Raw genomic sequence first — 24,568 nt, 5'->3', positions numbered from 1 at the left:
CCTCACATGAGATTCAGGGCCTATCCTAGTCCATACTTTGCCACAGCAGGGGTCACCATCCTGATCAACAGGGGTGTTCTATTTTCCCAAGGGAAGATTCTCAGAGACCTGGATGGGAGATACCTGCTGATGAAGCAGAGACTGGGGAATACCCCTGTAACTTTGGGCTCATTGTACTTCCCCAATGATAATCTGCATGAATACGTGGCTTCCATTATCCCAAATTTGGCAGAGTTTGTTGAGGGTGTATTAAATCTAGGAGGGGATTTTTCCATGTGTCCCCGATCACATGATAGACATATCTCTGCCCCTGGCCACAGGAGATTATAAGTGTTCCTTGGCCTTGATGAGGTTTTTACTGGAACTACATGTCTTAGATATCTGAAGACTCGTTCACAATGGGGCGAGGGAGATTATGTTTTACTCCTATGAAAATAAAGGGTTGTCATGTATCAATCTCCAGTCACTCTCATCCTTGTTGATACAATGCGTGATAGATGCAATGATAGACCCCAGGTTATTTTCAGACTATTGCTTAGTATCTCTTGACCTATGCATCCCGATATCTCAAACTCCAGTCAGGCGCGAATGGCGGCTTTATGACCCTCTCAGTCAAGATACCCTAGTGCCCTCTGAAATCACAGAGGTTATCACTAACTACTTCATTGAGCACTGTGGGGATGGACCAGCTCCCGGGGTAGTATGGGATGCAATGAAGGCAGTGGTCAGTGGTGAGTTCATAAACCGGGCAGCTGCACATTTTACCCCCATACCACGCTGTAGAGCACAGCTGGAGGCACATTTGAGAGAGAATTAGCTGGAACACTCACATGCAAAATCACAGAAGTCCCTGAGGGAATGGAGACTGCTCTGCTCTAATTTGGAGGCACTTATGGTCTCCGAGACAACTAACTCAATACTTTATACAAGAAAGTCATATTATTTCCAATCCAATAAATCTAAAAAGTTTCTTGCCCATAAACTAAAGAAACAGAAAACTTAGAATGGTGATCAGGCAATCAGGAATGGGAAAGGTACTCTGGTGTACTCTGAGCTCAAAAACCTTGAGACTTTCACTGAGTACTATGAAACTCTACTCAGCCCTGAAACCCCAAACCCTAGGTAAGCAGTCCCCCTTCCTTGCAGGTATCACACTTCCTGAATTGACAGAGGAGCAGCGTGCCACTTTGGAAGTCCCTATAATGACGGAGGAGGTGGGGCAGGCCAACAGCTCCTTATATAATCCTTATATAATCAGGAGGCCCGGGATGGTTTTACACCAGTCTTCTAAAAGACATGTAAGCAGCAGTTGTTGTCTCCCTTACTTCCCTCTTCAACTCGTCTCTTGGGTCGCAGGCCATCATGCAGTCCATGGGTGATTCTTATATTTCCCTATTACTTAAACAGGGCAGGGATTCCACACATTGCCCAATATCACTTCTAAACACTGGCGTAAAAATGTATGCCATGGTATAGGCCTCACGCCGTTTGGGCTGCGTCCCTGCCCATATTCATCCTGACCAGACAGGGTTTATAACAAGTCACTGTGCGCAGGACAACATCCAGCGGTCTTTCTACGCAATTGAACTAGGGAGAAGAAATAACACCCTGATTACCTTGTTGGTTCTGGACGCCAAGAGGGCAATTGACAGGGTGGACTGGGAGTTCATTAGGCTTACACTACAATAGTGTGGTTTGGGACTCAAATTTGTAAGACTGGTGATGGCCAGTAAACATCTCTTCAGACCAGAATAAAAATCAACGGCTGTTATTCGCGCCCCATTCCTATTCATCGGGGTGATTGACAGGGATGCCCCTATCCCTCTTAATTTTCACACTTGTAATGGATCCCTTAGCAGCATACCTACGGCCATCGCCTCAGATCAAGGGAATAACCGTGGGTGAAATATAACATAAGGCTACTTTTTATGCAGATTATATACTGCTTATTATGACATGCATGCAGGAAACGCTCCAAGCAATCATGGGAGTGTTGGCTGGCTTCAGAGTAATTTAGGGCTTGAAGTCAACATGGCAAAGTCTTAAGGGTTAAATATCTCAGGAACTGGGGATAGCATGGCTCTCATTATATGGGAATTCAATTCCAGGGGGTCAAGAAAGAACTCAATTACCTGGGGATAGAATTGACTCATCGTTCGCTAGCCTATGCAAGGCTAACTTCATGCCTCTGCTTAGGGACATGGCGGGGGACATGTTTCAATGGGTTTCCCAGGAGATCTCTTGGCTCTGATGGCACACTGTGGTTAAGATACATATTCCCAGACTGCTTTACTTCACCTCATCTCACCCTGTCCTTATACCTTGGCCACCTTTGCAGACACTACATTGGCATGTGATGAGTTTTTTATGGTGCGGTCTTAGACCCTGGGTTGGCTGGATGGTCATGCATGCAAACAAATATTGTGAGGTCTTGGGGATTCCCATTTCGCCCTGAATTATTTGGCCTCTGCCAACATCTCACAGATCTTTAAATGGAGGGAGGAGGAGGGCAGAGCTCTGTGGGTGGGAATGGAGCTATCAGTCACTAGTCTGTTACTGAGGGATTTTCTATACATTGGATAGAATAGTTGGGGGCCTGCTCCTGACTACTACTAAAACCTCTCTGCCATACTGGTACAGAGCAATTAAACAATGAAGGGAGTGGAGACAGAGCGGTATGGGTCCTTTTTCACCGGTGCTAGGCAACCCGTGATTTGCTCCAGGGTATGTATGTGGGGCATTTGCCTGCTTGAAAAAGGGAGGCTTATCTCAATTACATCAGCATTACCGAGAAGGAGCCCCATTGCCATTGGAAGACTGAATTTCAGCTACTTGAGACTGAATGATTTTGATACTGCAACTCCAACACTAGATCTCAAATCCCGAGACAAGGGATGCGGGGACTAAATCTCTGCTAGCACTGGAGCTTAACCTACAGGAGGGATGCCCAACTAAGAAAATCTCTAAGCTCTACAAATTACCATTTCGCTCGTATCGGGATTTGGGGAGCACGATATCCAGGGAGAATTGGGGATGATATGGCAGATAGCAGCGACTGCATCAAAATGTATCAACAACAAAGAACAGGCTTAGAAGGTTCTTTACCAATGGCAAATTTTCCCCACCTACTTGCATAAGATAGATGCCACTATCGCTCCACATTGTTGCAGTGAATGCGGTCAAAATGGAGAATTTTTCCACATGTGCTGGTCGTGTGAGAAGGCACAGATCTTCTGGTGGAGGTAGTGAATCTCATTGAGGAAATAACAGGGGCACAGCAACTAGTGGAACCGGTGTGGTTTCATTTGGTGAACCAATAGAATCTATATATCGTTTGAGCAGGCACAGGGTGGCTCTGATCGTCTATATGTTGCTGGCAGCCTGGATAGCCCTGGCTAAGAACTGGAAAAGTAAAGAGGGACCTTTGGTAAGCATTTGGTGGAAGAAATTGTGGGAGGTGGCAGCGATGGGAAAGGTGGGAGTAGTGATCCGGGGAAGACTCACCACACATACCGCCATATGGTTTCCCCTACATGCATTTTGTGAGAGGTTCCATGCACGTTCTATCAAACCTCAAATGTTGCAGCACTTTTCATTGATTTAGAACTTTGCAGCTGGAGGTCCCCAAGTATTGAGAGACCATATAGAAAAGACATTCAATCTACTCCTATTTCTGTCCATTCACACATCCTGCATACATCTGTCTCTCTATCGTGGCACTCCAGAGTTCTGGTGTTTGTTAAATATCATTTTGTTCTCTTGCCTTATGCAAAAGTCTTTTTTAAAAAAGACTGGGGGGCTGATTCATGGAATTTGTGCTCCGAAAAACGTCGATTTGTGCGCCATTCTGCCCGCCATTTGTTAAACAGGGATTCGCGGGCAGAATGGCGCACAATTCCCGGTTTTTTGGCGCACAAATTCCATGAATCAGCCCCTGGCAACTTACTATTGGGACGCATTGACCTCATTCAACTACACACTTAGCAAACTCACCAGCACTATGCCACCATATTCGTCTTTGAGCTAAGATCTGACAAAATCACCATAAATGTAGATGTTACAAGATAAACAATACACAGATCCCCTCCTCCCATGTATGATCCATAAAACAATCTGGGGCCAGGCACTGTGCTACTTGTCCAAAGTTTAAGCAATCTACCTGCTTCCTATTACCTTCTGGCACTGCACAAGGCACAATATACCCGTTATGGGGTGCATCTTTCCATCATCAAGGCTCTTTGCTTCGGTGCTTGCTCCGAGTACACCTATACCCGGAACTAGACTATATGAGGTTCAGATGTGCTCTAAACACATGCCTGTTCTTCTCTATGTACAGATCTTAATTTCATTTCTCAGGCATTTCGCTTGGACTGCTTCCTTCATCTGTTCACATCATCCTTTCTTCATAGTGCTGTGCACCAACCATACCTTGGAATTCAGAAGTATACAATTGCCCCGAATTAAACAAAATTGAGTTAATACAATAACTTTATTCAGATGTACACAGCCCTGCTCCTCCTTGCCAACACTCTACCATTGGACTCATTGGATTGGCCTGTGGCCTAATGTACCCCAGAGCATATTTGAGGTATGCATTGCATACTAGTCATCTTTAGCAAGCTGCACATCTGGACAGTGTCTTCATTACAGAGATGTGACTCCCCGACGGGAATGAGAAACTTCTAGAAGCTTTGCACCACACTCAAGATGCATTGATATCGACAGTGGTGGGCAAGCTGCAACCCTCCAGATGTTTAGCCTACAATTCCCATCAGCCCTAGCAATCATCAGCAATGGTAACGGATCATAGAAGTCATAGGCTACCCTACACCAATATAGGTCCACAGGCAGAGGTGGAGAGTGCTGATTATATTTGAGAAGAACACGCTGATCCCACAACAACAACAAAACACATGGTTTGTTGTTGGGATACTTGGTTCCCATTCCGTATTTGAACTTGTGGTCGATGCAGAGGGTTTTGAAAGGGCCCGAGCAGAGACAGCATGGCAGTGCAGGGATTCCAGAATCAGTGACACCTTCTTGCCAGCGACTGCACCCATATTATGAGCCACTTGGACATGGAGGGCCAGATTCTCAAAAAACAAGAGCAAATAAAATAAAACCATGGAAATCACCACTTGTTTCAGAAAACACAGGTCACCTTATCCACAAAGGTGACCGGTGGATCTCAGTGGGGTTGAACAGCAATATAGAATATTAATGTCAGGGGGGCGCTCCGGACACTAATATATGACAGGCGTCTGACATCCAGCTGGTTGTGGGGCGAGCACTACACAGTGAAATATTAACAACAAAAATGTCTATTCCCGTTTGAGGTATAGAAATGCAAGTTTGATAGCAGTGGCTCAAGCCACTGCTGTCACAGTAAAAAAGAAAACATAAGAGGGTCTAAAAGGACCCTGTCCTGACTTGCGCATATCCATGTGCCTGTAGCAATGAGGGGCAGCAGGAATGTGATCATTTCCTGCTCATTTCAAAGTGGATCGTGTTTGTGGATTTGGGTTGCACACTGGAAAATGAGTTGAAACATCCCCTTATTTCAGCAAATGTGCAAAGGAAGTGAAAAAGTGAACCTAAACGCCTTTATGGATTGAGCTGCGCACTTGTTGGTCCCAGGTGATAAGATCCACCAGAGAATCTCTTCACTTGCGGCAGAGCAAGTTTTGAGAATCGGCTCCAAGTATTTAACATTGGGGCAAAGAGGCCAAGAAAGAAAGAGTTTGCATTTTGGATGATGGGGTTCAAGTGCCTGATTCACAGAACATTTTCCAATCCATTATAAAACACTTCTGCGAATTAGACCCCACGTCTTTCTTTTAGGATCTGCTTAGATTAAATAAAGATGGCCTATAAGGTCTGGCCTTCCATAACGCTGTAAAATGCTGCATCAAAAATAGGCATTACCATAATAATGAAATGAACTAAAAACAGTCTTATGGTGAATTAATGTTTTATTGCCCCATATATCCCACTCTTCTAAATGTTTCCAATGGACAAATAAAACAAAAATCAGTACGCAAATAACGAGGACTACTAGTGAAATCATTTTATAAAGCACTGTGAAAATGCAACATGCAGGGTGCAAAGCAAGAATGCCAAATCACGTGTGTGCTCCCTGTGCACATAGCTGTGAAATGGGTTTATTGTTCACAAGGATCTAGCTGTGGGCCTATTCCCTGCCAAAAACCTAGTTAAGAAAGTCTGCAAATCATTGAGCATTAAAACTAAATTCCGCCCTTATCTTGTGTGGTTAGAGTTCAACCACAAGTTCAAATGTCCACCTTGCAGCCCAGTGGAAATAGGCAATAAAAATGCCTTTCCATAAATGATGTAGGATTGTGGGGTTGTCATGAAATGGGTTTGCATCTTGAGTATTTCAGGCCACACATGGAAACAGTTGGAGCTTCCTCATCCTGAATGCATATGTGTAACATTACATTAGTTGGAGCCATACGGACATCTGCTACACAACTCGATCCTGGTGGGGAGAAGGTTTTATAGAAGATGTTGAGATCATGTTTTAACAAAGATACATCAAATGATCCTGTATGCACTGCAAATCAGAAGACTTAAGTGGGACATGAACATGTGCAGGGACCTGTATACTGGCTGTGGGTGGCAAGTTGAGGGGTGGGAGTGGGACAGTCTCTTTGGTGATGCAGAAGGTAGGTACAGTGACACCATCATTGCAGAGACTTCCAGATACATGTGGGATTCTGTGTTTTAGGGTGGGTTCAAGCCTGGTGTTGGAATCTGCCGACAGCATCGCTAGATTGGGTAAGCAGCCACCCTGCCCAGGGATGGCATGTTCTTGAAACTCTGCAGCCCTACTCTACAGTGGGCACCTGCCTGTCTGGTGGCCCTCAGTCACTTTGAATGAGATCTTCTCCACTCAACACTTTGGCTTGTGGCAAGCTCGCACCAGCATGCTGTGATGGATGGTTCAATCTAGTTTGCACTCTTCTTACTTCACTTACTACCTCTTATACTGCTGGTGGACAATACCCCAAGAGAAGACCTATGGCCCGTCTTCACTGATGTTGCCTTACTGCAGCAAGCCTAATACACTGTCGCACCCTCACTTAAAGGATGCTAGGTAAGTGCTGTTGTGTCCTCTATGTAACAGACCTGCGAATTTTAAACACAGTCTTTACTTCATCTCCAGTAGAGCCTCAGGGATACAAGAAGGTTGGTGAAGTAAGTTCAATTTAGGCACCTCAAATGGACATCAATTGTATACATGCTGCTAGTGGTGGGAGTGGACACTAGCATACTTACCCGCTGTGGCACTGTGGGTCAGGCCTCACAAACTATAGTCCCATGAGGGGAGCACATTTTGTCCGGTTTCTTTCCTCTCTAGGTGGGTTTTGGAATGAATTTAGCTAATCAACCTTTTGAATGTCAATTCACACCCTCAGGACCAGCAGGGCATGTGGGGCAGTGTACTATTTGAGGACTGTGACAAGGTCAGTAACCTAACCTCATCACAAGGGGATAAGAACCACTCTCAGCCTAAGTTGGGAGGCCTACCAGGGTGTAAGCCAAATCCAGCCCTAACCCAGAGGGGGACGGTGACAGTTGAGAGGAACCCATTTCTGGCCCCCTCCCCAAGGGCCAGTCTTTGCATGTGCTGTACCAACTTGCATCGCCCCATGCCTCTTAACAAAAGTGCTAGCCAAGCTCTCTCTTTCTTTTCTAGAACTGCAAGAGAAGCATCAACTATGCACTATGCACCATGCAAGGCCAGATCCCAGCCAGAGGGAGGGAGTCAATGAAAGGGGAGCCAGCTCTCCTACATGGCTGTTCCAAGTCCCACGCGATCAATGTACAGATGCCCGCTGAAGAGAGAGAGAGAATCAACGTATGAGGTCCTGGAGCTCCTGCATGGCTGTTTCAGATGCAGCACACTACTCCCCAACTTCGAAGGGAACTGAGCCCAGGCCCCTAACATGGACACAAAGCACAGGCCAACATTGTTGCAGAACAGGGCCCAATGCAGTGAAAGGGGGCAGGCCTTAACCTGCTCTTTGAAACCTTCTGTAATTATGACCCCTCCTGAGGGGGTAGGGGCAGGGCCAGATTGGCCAGGGTCAGAGAACCAATCAGAGGATGAGAGTGGGAATAGAATGACCACAGAATACAGGAAGCTGTGGGTTGTTCGGGTGAGGTCAGAGGAGGAGGTGGTAGCAGGCCAAGAGACTAGCAGGAGGAAGGATGGTAGATTGGATTGTGGTGTTGATTTTTGGATGAGGTGAGGTATTGGTTGGTTAGGGGAAGTGGTACTATGTTGCGATTGTGTGTTTTTTTAAGATTTCCAACTGATATCATTAGAAGGAGTGTAGAGAATGAATGTGAAGTGGTTGTGAGAGTGAAAGGTGTGTGCATAGAGTGAAGGTGGGTGTAGTGGTAGAAGTAGTATAGAGAAGGGAGTGGTAGTGTGGATGAGGGAGCAGTAGGGTAGAGGATATAAAAGTAGTGTGAAGCTGGGAGTAGTAATATCAAAGGGCTGAGGTAGTTAGTAGAAGAGTGTTAGATATCAAAAGGACAAAAGGGGTAAACACAGGGAGTAGAAGGAGTGAAGGTGGGTGGAGTAGGATGGAGGAGGGTAGAGAGATAATGGTAGTGTATAGATGTAGGGAGAGGAACATCAGGTTGCGAGAGGAAGAAGACGGAGGGGGCACATCCCCAGATCCTCTGTTAACTACAATCCATCTGGTAGTGTACTGTGGGTCTGGGAATTCCCTGAGGAAGTCCAGATAGAGAAGACTATTGCCTTTAGGTGATCTCAGCCAGCTAGACAGTAGGGGGTAAATGTTTTGCTAAATAGAAAAGTTACTGAGAATGTTAAACATGAAGCTACCTGTGAATGCGAAACTTGAACTTTACTGGTATTGTCAAATTGTGACCTTTGTGTTAAAGTTGGGTTTAGGGGAAGATCTTTAATGACGAAATGGGGAGATAGAAAGGGGATCAGAAAAAATAAGTACTGTGATTTTGTCTGGGATAAAGGGGCTGAAATATAAGTTATTGTTAGATCATTGCCATCCAAGTGTATGTGATGTCACTTATTAGAGTTCCTCAGTATGTCAAATGGCATGTAATGTCACTTCAGCTCCCTCTATGATTTTGGTGACATTACACCAGTGCCTCCCACCATCTCTTTATCCTTTAATGACCTTTATTTTTTGCTTTCATATTTTCTGATTACATCACTTCATTCAATCTTCAATCGTACTCAATACTCCACATATGAAACATTTCCTTACAATGAAAATAGAAGAAAGAAAGAGAGACACAGGGATTACAAACCTTGTCTTGCATTTGACCACAGATACATCAGAATAGACTGGATAGAGGTCACATGGTATCCTTGGCATTGGCGGGTTCACGAGGGATACTTCAATCTGGCAAGCAGAGAATGCAGACCGAACCTCCAAGTGATCCAAACCTGTGCATGAAAAGAGAATGCCACAATGTTTCAGATTTGCTTACATCCTCCACGAAAGATATGGAATCTTTCCAAAAGACAACCCAAGTCGACTTATTAACCAGCTATTTTGTGAAAATCGTATTTGTGTTACTTGCTGCGTGAAAAACAATTATGCAGCAAGTGGTAAAACAATATAGGGCATTACATAGGTCAAATCTCAGGAGAGACACAAAACAAGTACAAGGAAAAATAAAGCAATGTTGTACTGGGAATCGGCCACTTATCTTCAACTGGCAATTGATTGACCTCTGTCTGCATCCCCTTTTTCACCAGGGGAGGGTCCCTCTGTCTTAGGGGTAATAGTGGAAAATGGGAGTAATCATCAGACTGAGTCTACTTTAAAAAAAAAATAACATTTGTGTTAAAACAGCAACAAAAAAAACAAGAACAATAAAATCACCTAGTTTTTTGATCGAGTGGTAATACAACTCCTTCCTTTGCAAATCACGCTCTTGGGAAATAAGTGTGAGGAGTTTATGTGTATGGTCATGGACGAATCTTTGCTAATGGGTCACACTACCGTCATGTCTGATGAAGCCCTGTTAAGCGTTTTGAAATGCAATGAAGAGCAACCGGGTCATGAGAGAGGGTCACATGAGGTAACCCCGGATCACATAGAGGTTTCACTGCAGTCGTCAGAAACTTCCATATCATCATATACATCTACACCAGCCTTGGTACCCCATAGGAGACTCTCTGCTATGCTAAGGCAGGTGGACAATAGACTGAGGGAATTGGCTCAGCCCTGTATGGGCCTCTAAACAAAATTACTTTGTGCCCTTGGTAACCTCTATGAAGGTCTTCAAATGGAATCCAGGTCTCATACGTCTCTACTAGAATCCTTACTATTTAAGTTTAACCACGTGGGAGTGTATAACAAATGAAAAGAATTTTTGAGTGACAACCCCTTCCTGAATCTTGTTCAATAAAATGAGGTAAAGTCGGTTAACCTAGATACAAGGAATCAAATCCATTGTTGTAATGCGCACACAATGGGCTGCAGAGGCTAGAAATCGCTGTGGCACAGGCAGAAATTCCAGTTTTAATTGGGGAGAAGTGATGAACGTCTGCAGGTACAATTAAAGGTCAACAAGCTTCCTAAGTGGATGTCTGCTCTTAAGAAGGGCTTCAAGAAAATGGACCTCGAGTGTGCAGAATCCCTGTTGGTAGAGATTTTGGAAAATGCTGATGTAGAATTGAGAGGTGAGCTGGTCACTGAAGACCCTGGAGATACAGATGCTCAAGCCAGGACCATGCACAGAAGAATTAAACTTCGGAAAAACAGAATGTGAAAGTAAAGGTATAAACCAAATGGTGTGAAGAGAAAACAAATAAACGCCAGCCAACGGGTAAACAATTCAATGACTTTGTGTTTGCGCACTCTGATGAGGCAACCAACAGTTTGAGCTGCTCTCATAAATGATCCATCTAAAAAAACTACTAGGCAGAGGAAGGCTGAGGAAGAGACACCAAACGAGGATGAGGTGGAGGAGGTTTTGAGGGATTCTCCAATACAACAGCACGCTAACAAGGAAAGTCTGTCACTCTCAGTTCAAACACAGGGCTCCTTGTTTGTCCTCTCTGCGGCAGTGCCTGCTGGGGCCCGCAGCCTTAATTTACCCGATGAGAGAGAAGGATGCTTGGGTACAAAGTGCAGAGTTATCAGATTTGACGAATCAGAATAAACTAGAGACTTTTTCTCAGCGAATCGAGGAGAATCAGTCTGCAGGGTCCAAATAATGGCTCTTACATGAAGAACGATTGGAAGAACCAATCAAAGGTCTTCAGGTCTTCGGTATTTTAAAGAGCTCAAAAGGCTCTGACATGTCAACCAGAGGGGACATGGTCAAATCAGCAGAATTACAATGCATGAATAGAAGAGATTGTACAATGCTATTCCCCACCAGCGCACCATTTGTAAAGTTTTGCTGGAGAGATTGCAACCGGAGAACAGAAATTTCATTCTAAATAGATCCAATATCTTACGTTTACTGAGGGACTTCCCTAATTTAAGGGCTCTTTCCTCAAGAGATCTGGAAAGAGTGGACTTTATTGAGAAGCACAGAACAGATCGCTCCGTTATGTTCCTAAGCTCAAAAATTGTTCTGGACAAAATGTTTATGGAACCACAATCATTGGGCTTCAATTTGACAATGTACGAATACTTGGAACCATCAAATTTGGAACGGACAAGGCTATGTATCTGGCTTATTACCCAGTGAAATGTTCATCTCTATTGATGCCGAAGACATGTAAAGAAGAGAGGTTCATGTGACCAAGCAAACCACGAGCTGTGAAACAAACATAAAGGACTGGTCATGGTTGTCAGGCACTCTTCACTATCAGGGTGCGAAAAAGAATACAAAGACAGTCTGTAAACACTAGTGTGAATTGTCATGTATCTCACATCTCCTCGAACACACTGGGTCATTGCAATCTTTTTTCTAACCCGGAGTTAGGTAAATACTTAAAAGCACATCACTTTATCTTGCTACAGGAGACATAGTAGCGGGAAGGTCCCTCTTTTGATGGGTATGCCTCATATTATCAGTCTGCTTGGAAAGGTCTGTTGGGTCGCCCCTCGGGCAGGCTAGTGACCTTGATCAAGTCCAAAGTTGGGTTGGAATTTGGGAGGGGTCAGTAATGTGATACGGGCAACTATTTGATGATTTACCAACATTTACCATTTTATTAAAGAAATTGTCTAAAAGAATGCCTCACTATCCCTACTCTGCTGAGGATTTACCTGTCTAACCAAAGCTAAGGGAACACACTCTAACACAGGATAACTGGCCCTCACACTAAGTAACAAACATACAAATAAATATTTGGCAATGTAACATCGCATGAACAACACTCACAGTCACTGAATAACCATCTAATGTCCTGCAGGATTTCCCTTCCCCAGTATTCAAAGTCAGGATTGTTCGTGTACAACCAAAGAAAGAAATGTCTCAAATCAGTACTTGATATTTCAAAGTCAATGAAAATGTTTGTTAACCAAAGTTCCACTAGCAAATCTTGTCTTCTTAGTGAAATATCCACTTTCCACGTTTTGCAAATAGCACTGATGGTAATCCCAGCCACTATGCTTTGCCCCCTTCCTCAAGAACACTTACCACAGTTCAAGAAGAATGCAATATCCACAACCACCAGTGATACAAAGTTCTTGGTTAACAGTTAGTATTCTATTGGTTACAGTTTTGGGTTTCACAATGGTAAATTTGTCAGGATGACTTCTTATTGCTGCTGCTTCAACTTTAACAACCTCACTTCATAGAGGGTGCTAGAGGGCCAACCAAGATTGCCACTTCGGTGTGAGCTCCCACACAGCCCCATATTAATCCTTCCTAATCCTGACGTCTACAGTGATTAACCGCCCTGACCAGGCAATCTCCTGGAAACCCACTTGCTGCGCTACTGTCCCGTGAAATCTGGAGGAAATTCGGTGCCCTGGCAGCCCCAAACGCAGCTCTGCAAGCCCTGAGCCCGAGAAGACCGAGCGGGCTCCACGAGCTTCCGGAGCACATGAGGCGGCCTCTGTTGCGGGCTGAGCCCGGGCGGAGCAGTGCAGTTCGGCGCGCCTAGCTTTGGAACCCGCGACTGAGAGAGGCGTCAGCGTGATTCTGTCAACATCCGAAGCCGAGCGGGAGGCCACTCTGCGCCGGGAGGTACCGCAACACGGCCCCCAGCGAATGCAACTACTGCACACACCGGTGACAAAAACGCAAGCCCCGGGCGGCAAGGGAGTAAGAGGAGCAGTGACCTGAGCGATGGAGCACACCCCCTCCCGACATCTCCTCCTTCCTCGCCACCAGGGCCCTCGGCAGTTCACCCTCGGCACACAGAGTGGGTGGTCCGGAGCTCGGAAGCGAATCCCTGAGGCCCTGGGCGGCGGCCCACCCGTACTACTGCAGATCGCTGAGGACTCTACGGGACCCACCGGCGACCTGAAAAAAGAGCCCTGCAGCTCATCACCCTGACAAGGTACGGCAATCACGGAGGGAGCGGGGGTTCTAATATTGTTAGAACAATGGGCCTCACTTCCCATACGCACAGACTACCGCCCAAACCGGGCCATATGCAACACAGCAAACCCCATCCTACCTGAAGCAATCTGTCAGAAAGCAGCCACAACAGCTCAGGGCTACACTCCCCGGCTCGGCGGGAGAGAGAGACGCCCGCGGCCCCTCTGAGCCCGGCCACACCTCCCTTCTGCAGTGGAAGACAGTCCAACAAAAAACAACGCTAAGGTGATCACACCACTCGCCGTGGGGACACCAGCTGGGCCTCACACTTGATGTGCACAGACTGCCACCCAAAACAGGCCCTAAATAACACGGCAAGCCTCTTTGTACCCGAACCTACCCAACAGACAACAGCCACAATCTCCCAGGGCTGCACTCCCCGGCAGGGTAGAAGGGGGGACGCCCATGGCCTCTCTGGGCCCCACCATAACCACCATACAGAAGGCCGAGACTCTATAGGAAAAATCCTATCAACAAGTAACAGCCCTGAGGCGATCACCGCACCCCCCAGAAGAGCTCCTCCACCGCGCAATTCCCCCGCTTCTCTCAGCGGACTTACACGAGATGCCCCTTCTTGTTGGCAACCTGCCTATGCTCACAAACCACAGTTGACCACCAGCCCTAACCCAGGGCCGCCCCCAATGCCACAGGCGCAATGGGAAAAACAGACAGGTATCAAAGAAAGCTAACCTTCGAGACTGGGGCAACCCCCAAAGCCCCTAGAGTTCAGGAGGAACCAGAGCCTTCTTCAGGAAGCTCACTCCAAATGGAGGAAGGAAATTGTCCCACTGACATCAAGGGACTCCTACTCTCCTACTTGACCTGAAGGCAGGTATAGGTAGTTTGAACAACAAAATGGATGGACTCTCGTCCAAGGTCGATCTCCTACAACATCGCATGGACACCCATAGGGAACGCCTAAACGAAGTAGAGCAACGGGTGTCCACCTTGGATGATGGCACAGCAACCCTGACAAGCAAAGTATCCCAACTCGAATCCCAAATGAAAGCGGCCAATGCCAGGTGTGAAGACTTAGAGGGTCGCTTAAGAAGAAACAACATAAGAATTATCGGAGTGAGGGAACACCAGTCACAAATGAAAATGGAGGACTTTGTGGAAGCGCTGTGCTCAACCCTTTTCAGCCGTGAAGCCATATCCCACTTGTTCATCGTAGAAAGAGCACATAGAATCCCATCCTCCAAACCTATCCCTTGCGCGCCACCCAGGCCAATAATCGCAAAACTGCTCAACTATAGAGACTGTGACACCACCCTTCGACTAGCCAGGGAGAAAGGAGAACAACTCCACGAAGGAGACAAAATCCACTTTTACCCAGACTTTTCCCCTGCAGTCCAAACACAGAGGAGATCCTTCGCGAACATCCGGCAGAGGCTCAAAGATAACCAAATAGCCTACTCCATGCTATTTCTGGCACGGCTTAGAGTGCAGCATGGTGGGAGAGTCCACTTCTTCCAGTCGTGAGAGGAAACGTACGCATTCCTGGACCAAGCGGGCTGCCCTGGGCTGAATTCTAACCGGGCTCGCCCACAGAGAGAAAGAAATCACAGGAACCCTCCATAACAAAATATGGTTAGAGGCGAGATACACATTGATAAAAGACAGCAGCCTCACCGAAGCAAACACCAGAGTTAAGCACTCCGGGGTCAAGCTGCTTGGGAAGTCCCTAGCGCCCCTTGCACAGCAAAGTTTTCCCAAGAGTTTCTTGTTAATGGGTGGGAAATCAGGCGACGGCCCAGCCACGCTGAGGTCCGCCTCCTGGTCAAGTAAACAAACGGGCGAGTTGGGGGTTGCCATGAAAGGAAGGAAGCAGGAAAAGGGGAAGGGAAATGCGCCTCCAGTTCAACGCTCCCTGTCAACCCTCCAAACCGCTGGCTACTACTGTCTCTCCTCCCCCGAATGCCAAGGAATCCTCTAGCAGTCAATCAAAGGTCTAGTTCACAATATTCTACAACCCCTCAAGACAGAGCAAACAAAATCAAATTGATCAAGCAAGTCAAACATGCAATTCAAAGTCCCCACATGGAACATTAGAGGGGGCAACCTCCCCTCTAACACCAGGAAGATCTTACAATACATGAAAAGGCATGAAGTTGACATGGCCATGGTCCAAGAAACACACCTTCTCCCCTGAAAGAAACACCTCTGGGCTCGGAACTGGGGCTGTCATAGATACTTCTCCTCGTATTCGTCTTATGCCAGAGGGTTTGTCAATCCTAATCAGCAGGAGAATCGGTTTTCAGCTGATAAGCACGGAGAAAGACTCAGAGGACAGATCACTTCTGGTGAGTGGAATTGTGTCGGGCCAAAAAATCATCTTTGTCAACTCCGGGCAAAAAACTTTAACTGGGTGCTAACTCACCTTTCAGCTCAAGGCCCTGTGACCATTATATGGGGAGGCGATCTGAACACGACCCTAGATCCCACAAAAGACAGGTCGCGGACCACGCCACAACCTATATCCAAAGCTAGCCATCAAGTACAAGAAATTTGTAAAGCCTACGACCTCATAGATGCATGGAGACACAGAAACTGGGAGTATCATGACTACACCTTCCACTCGGCGGTGAATAACAACAGCTCCAGAATCGACTATCTATTCATCTCCGCAAGAGGCCCGCTGACATGTGGGCCCTGCCTAATCTTACCTAAGACTTTCTCCGACCACTCCCCGGTAACTCTCATTTGCTGTCCATCCAGCTACAAGTCCCCTTGATGCGCTGGCGCTTCAAGTCAGGTTCCATGCAAGACCAAGAGTTGGCATCCGAACTACGTGACGAGATCTCTGCATTTCTAGAAACTAACGTGGGCACAGTGCCTATGATGGCCATGATCTGGGAAACACTAAAGTGTTTTATGAGAGGGGTCTGCCTTGCTAAAGAAAACGGCATCCTTAAACTGATTAGATGGAAACTAACCGCCTGTGAGGAGCAGCTAAAACATCTCGAACTCAAGTGCACAACTGCGGATGATCCAGGCTCCCAAGCTGCTCTAAAAATGGAGTTACAGAAGTTCAGAGCCGTGGCAGAACGTGAAATAAAATTCCTGAACTGCAGCGGTCAAGTCTGTCAATATGGCGAAGGCCAAAAACCAGGAGCCCTCCTCGCAAATTTGGTAAAGGCCGATAGGAAAGCAACAACAGTTGAAGGGATTCGTCCAAACAAGGCACGATGGTACACACTGACGAGGAGATCGCAGATGAATTCAAAACTTTCTACCAGGACCTGTATACCTCAAAGTACAATACAGACTCAGACGCCCTGCGTAAATACCTAGAAGACACTGAACTCTACTGGGTGGAAGGAAAACTGCGTGAACCCCTCAACAAGCCCGTAACACCGGAAGAGATTGCCGAAGCCATCTAAACCCTTCCGTGCTCCAAAGCCCCGGGACCTGACGGTCTGACAGGTGAATTCTACAAGACCTTTGCTGATACCCTAGCTCCCCTCCTCGCTGAAGTCTACGAAGAGGCGTTGGAGAGGGGATCCCTCCCTCAGTCAACTTGTGAAGCCAACATAGTCCTGATACATAAATCCAGCAAGCCTCCAGAAGATTGTGCATCGTACAGACCCATTTCCCTACTCAATCTAGACAACAAAATCCTAGCGAAGGTGCTTACAAACAGGCTAATGCCACTGATGCCCGCTCTTGTGCTCGCAGTCCAAGCAGGACTCCAGAATCGACTATCTATTCATCTCCGCAAGAGGCCCGCTGACATGTGGACCCTGCCTAATCTTACCCAAGACTTTCTCCGACCACTCCCGGTAACTCTCATTTGCTGTCCATCCAGCTACAAGTCCCCCTGATGCGCTGGCGCTTCAAGTCAGGTTCCATGCAAGACCAAGAGTTGGCATCCGAACTACGTGACGAGATCTCTGCATTTCTAGAAACTAACGTGGGCACAGTGCCTATGATAGCCATGATCTGGGAAACACTAAAGTGTTTTATGAGAGGGGTCTGCCTTGCTAAAGAAAACGGCATCCTTAAACTGATTAGATGGAAACTAACCGCCTGTGAGGAGCAGCTAAAACATCTCGAACTCAAGTGCATGACTGCGGATGATCCAGGCTCCCAAGCTGCTCTAAAAATGGAGTTACAGAAGTTCAGAGCCGTGGCAGAACGTGAAATAAAATTCCTGAACCGCAGCGGTCAAGTCTGTCAATATGGCGAAGGCCAAAAACCAGGAGCCCTCCTCGCAAATTTGGTAAAGGCCGATAGGAAAGCAACAACAGTTGAAGGGATTCGCTCCAAACAAGGCACGATGGTACACACTGACGAGGAGATCGCAGATGAATTCAAAACTTTCTACCAGGACCTGTATACCTCAAAGTACAATACAGACTCAGACGCCCTGCGAAAATACCTAGAAGACACTGAACTCTACTGGGTGGAAGGAAAACTGCGTGAACCCCTCAACAAGCCCGTAACACCGGAAGAGATTGCCGAAGCCATCTAAACCCTCCGTGCTCCAAAGCCCCGGGACCTGACGGTCTGACAGGTGAATTCTACAAGACCTTTGCTGATACCCTAGCTCCCCTCCTCGCTGAAGTCTACGAAGAGGCGTTGGAGAGGGGATCCCTCCCTCAGTCAACTTGTGAAGCCAACATAGTCCTGATACATAAATCCAGCAAGCCTCCAGAAGATTGTGCATCGTACAGACCCATTTCCCTACTCATTCTAGACAACAAAATCCTAGCGAAGGTGCTTACAAACAGGCTAATGCCACTGATGCCCGCTCTTGTGCTCGCAGACCAAGCAGGATTTGTGCCCGGACGCAACACGTCCTTCAGAATCAGGAGATTGTTTGGCATCATAGAGGCCCTTGACCCCAACCACCAGGCAAATCCTTAGGGGACTCAACATCGGTCCACACAAGCTGATCATATCCCTATATGCGGATGATGTAGCACCATTCATACGCGATCCTATCGAAAACCTGAATACAGTAATGAGGGAAGTAATCAAATTCGGAGCAATATCTGGTTTAAAAATTAATCAGACCAAATCGATCATATTTCCATTGACCCCAGCTACCAAGATATTTGCCGACGACTTTCTCTTTACATGGGAAACTTCACGAGTACACTATTTGGGGATACAGATGTCACTAAACTAACACAATGTATTCCGAGACATCTATGAGGTTGTGGTGAGTGGTGAAATCATTGCAGGAAAAAGTGGCCCGGTGGAAGACACTCCCATTGACTCTGTGGGGAAGAACCTCACTAGTTAAAATGGTGATCCTACCGAAGCTTTTGTACTTATTCTCCAACATCCCTATTATGATACCGCAATCTTTCCTAAAGAGACTGAAAAGCATGGTCCTCAAGCTGCTATGGGCAGGCAAACCAGCCAAAGTGGCACATTCAACACTGACCCTCCCAGTGTCAGACAGAGGCTTAGCTCTTCCAGACTTAGAAAAATACTTCTGGGCAGCTCAGGCACAATTCCTCAGCTTTTGGTACACCATGCACTCTATCAGATCACACGTACAAATAGAACGTGCTCTAGCGACCCCCAATCTGCTGAGAGCGGTCATCATCAGTCAGGTTCCGGTACCCAACACCACTATGAACATTGTACTTGCAACATACGGAATCTGGAAGAGAATTGCACAAAGATACAAGGTTCAAGTCCGGTACTAACCTCTCCTGCCAGCCAAATTTATACCAGGAATCCCGCTGACTTCAGAGAAAGTCTTCCATCACTGGGTGGAGAAATTACAGATAAACACCCTGGGCGAGTTGTTCATTGAAGGCACCTTCTTAACCCCCCAGCAGGCAAAGAAGAGAGGAGGCAGCACCTCCCTCGATACATTCATCTACTTCAGAAACAGATACACCCTTCAAACACTCTTTCCCACCTTCCCGATGCAACCTCCAACTTGGCAGCTTTTACACAACGTGATGCAGGTGCAAGGTGAAGGCAGTCTAGTCTCGTCCATCTACAAATCCATTCTAACCGATACAAATCCCACCAACACACGCATGAAAATAAGATGGGAAAGGTCCCTTCATGCAACGATCCCAGATGAGGAATGGACATTTATCCTAAGACAAACACAAAAAATAGCCCTCAACTCATGTCTTAAACTAATCCATTTTAATTATCTACATCAAACTTATTTCACTCCCGTCAAAAAGAGCAAACAACAATCAGAATCACCATCAAGGAGTGAAAGGTGCGGGAATCCCAAGGCTGACTTTATCCACCTCGCATGGGACTGCCCCAAGCTGAACCCATTCTGGAGCCAGGTACTGCAGACGACAGCACCAATAGAAGGCGAAGAGGTCCAACCAGTCCCGACGGCGGCACTGCTAGGGATGATGAAACTACTCTCACCGGCTATAAGGAAACTTGCAGGGGTACTATTGACACTCGCCCGTAGAAGAGTCACCATGTCATGGAGCCAAGGACCTCCTCCAAAAGTGGCTAACTGGTGTAAGGACATCCTCTATTGCCAAGACGTAGAGTCTGATTTCGTCAAGACACTGCCTCAACACGCACGCCCACCAGATACCTAGGGCTCATTGGTATCATTTCTAATCAACGAAGCCGATGAGACCACTCTTCCCCATCGGGGGGTCAAAGCAGTCAGGACACAGACACGTAACTCGCCCAAACACAGGAACTCACACCTCGAATGAAAAGCATGGAGGAGAGAACGGCTGACCTATGAGGTCAACAGACTGGAGGGGAAATCGAAGGGAGGCGGGAGTGGGGGGAAGGGCGGGGGGACGGCGCACAGTTAATTCACCCTATTGTGGGTGAGATTGTTTCTAACAGTTGGAAAACTTTCAAAAATAAAGTTTTTTTTAAAAGAAAGCAACCTCGCTTCTACTTGGCTTCACATTGGTATATTTGTCAGGATGACTTTGTAGTGTTGCTGCTTCAACTTTAACAACTTCACTTCTACTTGGCTTTACAATGGTATATTTGTCAGGGTGATTTATTAGTACTGCTACTTCAACTTGTAACAACTTCACTTCTACTTCATTCACTATGAGAACAGTCATCTTGGTCTCACAGTCCTCTCTTTGTTAAGACTACTACAATATTGCATCCACTGACTACCAGATATACCACTGCAGCTTCAGTACTTTTTCTACTACCACATCTGCAGTACTTTGGATTCCTAGACAGGTTTCGACAAGGTATACTTGAAAGTGCTTCAACAACTTCAGGTAGACAAGGCACTCTTCCTCTGAATAACTCTGTTCTAAAGGGGCAGCCTCTTTGCCTCTCTTGACTGTTTGCCACAACAATAACAACCCGGGCTTGCCTTTCAGGCCACTTCTCTCTGTCTTCCACAGTCGCTGGCACTACAGGTTGTGTCAACTTCAAAATAGTGTTTACAATCACCCAGTCTCCCGTCTCCAAATTTATCTGCAACATTCTGTCCAATTAATTACCCATAAACCTTGGTGCAACTCTCTTAGTTTCAGGTAATACTTGCACACTTGTATCTTAGGGCAAATAAGTGTAATCAACTTCACAATACATTTAGATCGCTTCTTAACTCTGGGAAAGGTTGGTCTAAGTGTGAATGTGGGGAGACTTAATGCTTGCCTTCTTCTTCATTTGTTATACACTTTAATGTATTTGAATGAAAAGTTCAGCGTGCAACAGACTGTGGAAGCGGCCAGACAGACACGGCGTCTGCCACGTCCACATTAACAAGGACTCTACAATCAGCCTACCCCCATGTAACTTCTAAAGTGAAGAGTATACACACAGATTTTCACTGCATCAACACAATTGATGCTCTTTTTCAAGGACCCAGGAGTCTGTTATACTGAAAATAAATACAGCCTCCGAGGACTGGATTACCGACACTAAGAGACGGTTTGGCCTGGACAATCCCTCTTTGTACCCAAGACCAGAGGTTGTGGATAATTATGTCTTCGATTTGTCAATTGGGAAATAACGCCTAAGTGTTCACACTGCTACGACAGCTTCAACTTGCCGAGTCTGTTTTCAGAGACCACTGAGAGGCCTTTTTTTAGGCGTTTTTACGCCCTGGTCCACTTTCCACCCCTGAAGAAGATCCTAACATTAATTTTAATGACTATAGGAATGAAACATGTTGGGTAAACATAGATACTAATGGAAAGTATCGAGATAAGTACTAGGATTTAGGATAGGTGTACCTTAGGTACTTGTTGACCAAGGCATCTAGACAAGAGTCATTTACAACCAAGGTCTCTGTGTCAACATTCTGTATATCGAGTGATTTTATCCCATTGTAAAAATTGAGATTTGAATAACTTGAAGCTGTTCATATGTAAATTGGTACACTTGATGATATTGGAGATCTCTAAGGGAGAGTTACAGATCAACTGCATATTTTGCACATTGTAACTGTTGTGGTGATTGGCACTAAGCACTTTGTAGCACTGGTCACTTTGTTAAGTTTTATGTGATTGTTTCAATACTATTCTATATTAAAAATTGCAAATTTTATAACAATAATTTTTGAAGTCAGGTTGTATTCTCCTTGATCTTCCACTTGTCATTGTTCGAATTGTCGTTTATAAGTGTGTTAGCCCCAGGATTAGCCAGTTTATTGTGAGCCTTAAACCTAAAATAGGTGTGGGAGCCTTTTGTTCTTGGTTAAAACATGTCAGGTTTGCTCCCTTGAAACCTACAGTTATACCTGATTTCCCTTGAGTTTTATATAGTTTAAATGAAAAGTATGCCTTGTTAGACTCAAGAATAGAATGCAGTCTTTCTTTGAAATTCAGAATTAGGCACATGCACCCACTTCTTGATATCGTTTTCAGAGTTTAAAAGATTGGCATTCAAGTGTATTCCCTTTGTGAAAGTGAAAGTTAGAGTAGAGACCTCTTTTTGGAATCACAATTAGGCACACATGACCATTCTCCGATGTAGTTTTCACAAGGTAAAGATCGTAACTCTTTTATTGTCAAAGTTAGGTATTCAGTAATGGTCCTTGCTGTTTTCCCTCTCTTTAATTAGGGACATGTGACAACTCCTTCAAGCAATTACAGTCTTTGAATAGTGGAACAATGGATTTTATTAATGTTAGCTTCTCACACAAGTAAAAGTCTTTTAACGTTAAACGTGAGTGCTACATTTCCATTGTTCAGAGTATTTTAGATGCAACAAACAACTTCTACTCACTTAAAGTCTTAAGAGAGTTAACAGGGAGCTTGATACTGTTGCCGGCAATGCTTGATCAATATGTTAGAAAGTTGTGCTTCACTGAGCAGCTTCTTAGACACTTGCTCTGTTTCTGCCACAACTTCTACTGCTTCTGGCTCACTGGGGACCCACACCCTTCGCCTGAAAAGGTGTCTCCAGTCCATCCATACATTTTGGGTGCTCCTTTCACTCCCAAGACCCACGGCTGGATAGTTACTTCGCGCCTCAGACTCCTGAACATCTGCAGCTCGGCAATTATGGCAATCAGGCTCACATGTGAAAAGACCTCTCTCCTGCACATCTTCTGCTCTGCAGCTTCTGCACTTCAGGGTTTGGGGGAACAGGACCCTCTCAGAACAAGCAGGTGGAATCTGCTGTCTCCACATTCCGGCATCCCTCTTGTTCTCCCACTTCTGCTTGGTTTGCCAGCCTTGTGCCTTCTTCCTTCTGCTACTGTTACAGCTTGCATTCTAGTCACAGTTCCAGCTCCTTCCACTCCTTCTAATTGCCTGCACCTAAGGGGAACTTTTATGCCTCTCAGGTTCCTTCAGGTGTGGGCTGTTAGTCATGATTGCCTGACTACTACAACTGCAAGACTCTTCAGCCCTTTTCCCCATCCCAGTAGTTCTAGGATTATGGGACTTGCAGTCACCTTCAACAAAGTTATTGTTTCAATAATCGAGCTATTGTTAAGGGTAGATTTATTTCCCTTAAATTCAGAAAAAGATGGACTATTAAGATTGGGTGTTACATTGGAGTACATTGGATTTAAGGCATTTTCTCTAGATTGTTTTATATTATACCATAGGGAGAAAGGAGGGTCACAGATCTTATATGTGGGTCAGGAACATTATAATGGCAATATGCCATTACCTGTTTTAGCAACACAGAAAGGCAGCTCCTTTCAGAGAACAATCAAGTGCATCTCATCCACGGGATATCCTCAACACCTTCGGCCCTGTTTCCTCCCAGGTGATCCTCCGGCAGAACACCACACCCAAGGCCATGATCAGGAATCGTCTGCCTTACCCTGGCCACCAGGGAGAAGACTTTAGGCAGGGTTTTAGTGAGGGATCCATAGGATTCTTCATAAAGTAGTGTCCTCCCAATTCTGTCCCGGTCTGCTGGAACAAACAGCTCTATGACCATTACATGCTATTGGCCGTGCAATACTGGGAATTTCACAGTAGTTAGTCATTACTATGGCTTGTAAAGTCTTCAATTCTACTATAGAACTGCCTCTTTCTTCAGAACATACAAGAGCAAGTGAAATATATTCCTTGCTCATGAGTTGATCAGGCCCATTCTCATAGACAACGTGATCTCTAACTATGAAATAACAATCACTGCTTCGGTAGCTGAACTTTCTCGTTTCATCAACTGCCCGCAAAGATGTTGCCTTGGAAATAGCGTGTGAGTGTCCTCCCAGCAGTGATCAGGCTCTTCACTAAGTTCTCTATCATTGTTTAATCTTGGGAACGACGTGCAACCATTTAACCGTGGTGACGTACCAATTTATGCACGTAGTTGAAATGCCAGCAAAAGCTACATCGAAAAGTGGGACTATTAATTACCATCAGAGTAATAAAGGAGCAAAATCTAATAAAGATAAATACTGAATTTAGTAATCTCCCTCTAACCCTTCTAACCACCATTGGGGCCGAAATAAAAGGGAAAGTTATGGCGTATTTCCATTCAGGAGCTCAAGAGCCCACTGGCGGTAATAGTTCCCTTGGGACTTCGCTACGTGGAGAGGGGGAGCACGCAAGGTAAACTCTGGTCAATGATAACTCTGTTAAACCTATGTTACTCTCTCCAACATGAAGTAGCTGCTGCAGTAGAAGTA

The 24,568-nt window shown here is 45.8% G+C and overlaps 1 protein-coding gene across 2 annotated transcripts in view; it reads right to left on the bottom strand.

Annotated features, from left to right (window-relative positions):
- PKHD1 (PKHD1 ciliary IPT domain containing fibrocystin/polyductin) overlaps window positions 1-24,568 on the bottom strand; it is a 4,356,595-nt gene that overhangs the window by 4,225,725 nt on the left and 106,302 nt on the right. For both annotated transcript variants that reach the window (XM_069605754.1, XM_069605755.1), the window contains exon 4: window positions 9,331-9,469. In XM_069605754.1, coding sequence (XP_069461855.1) covers window positions 9,331-9,469 — 139 coding nt within the window. The remainder of the gene's footprint in view (window positions 1-9,330; window positions 9,470-24,568) is intronic.

The sequence above is a fragment of the Ambystoma mexicanum genome, chromosome 4p, assembly GCF_040938575.1.
Source record: "Ambystoma mexicanum isolate Mex_15411 chromosome 4p, UKY_AmexF1_1, whole genome shotgun sequence".
NCBI classification, from domain to species: domain Eukaryota; kingdom Metazoa; phylum Chordata; class Amphibia; order Caudata; family Ambystomatidae; genus Ambystoma; species Ambystoma mexicanum.
The sequence above is the reverse complement of the archived record's forward strand: the minus strand, read 5'-3'. Positions and strand labels throughout refer to the sequence as shown.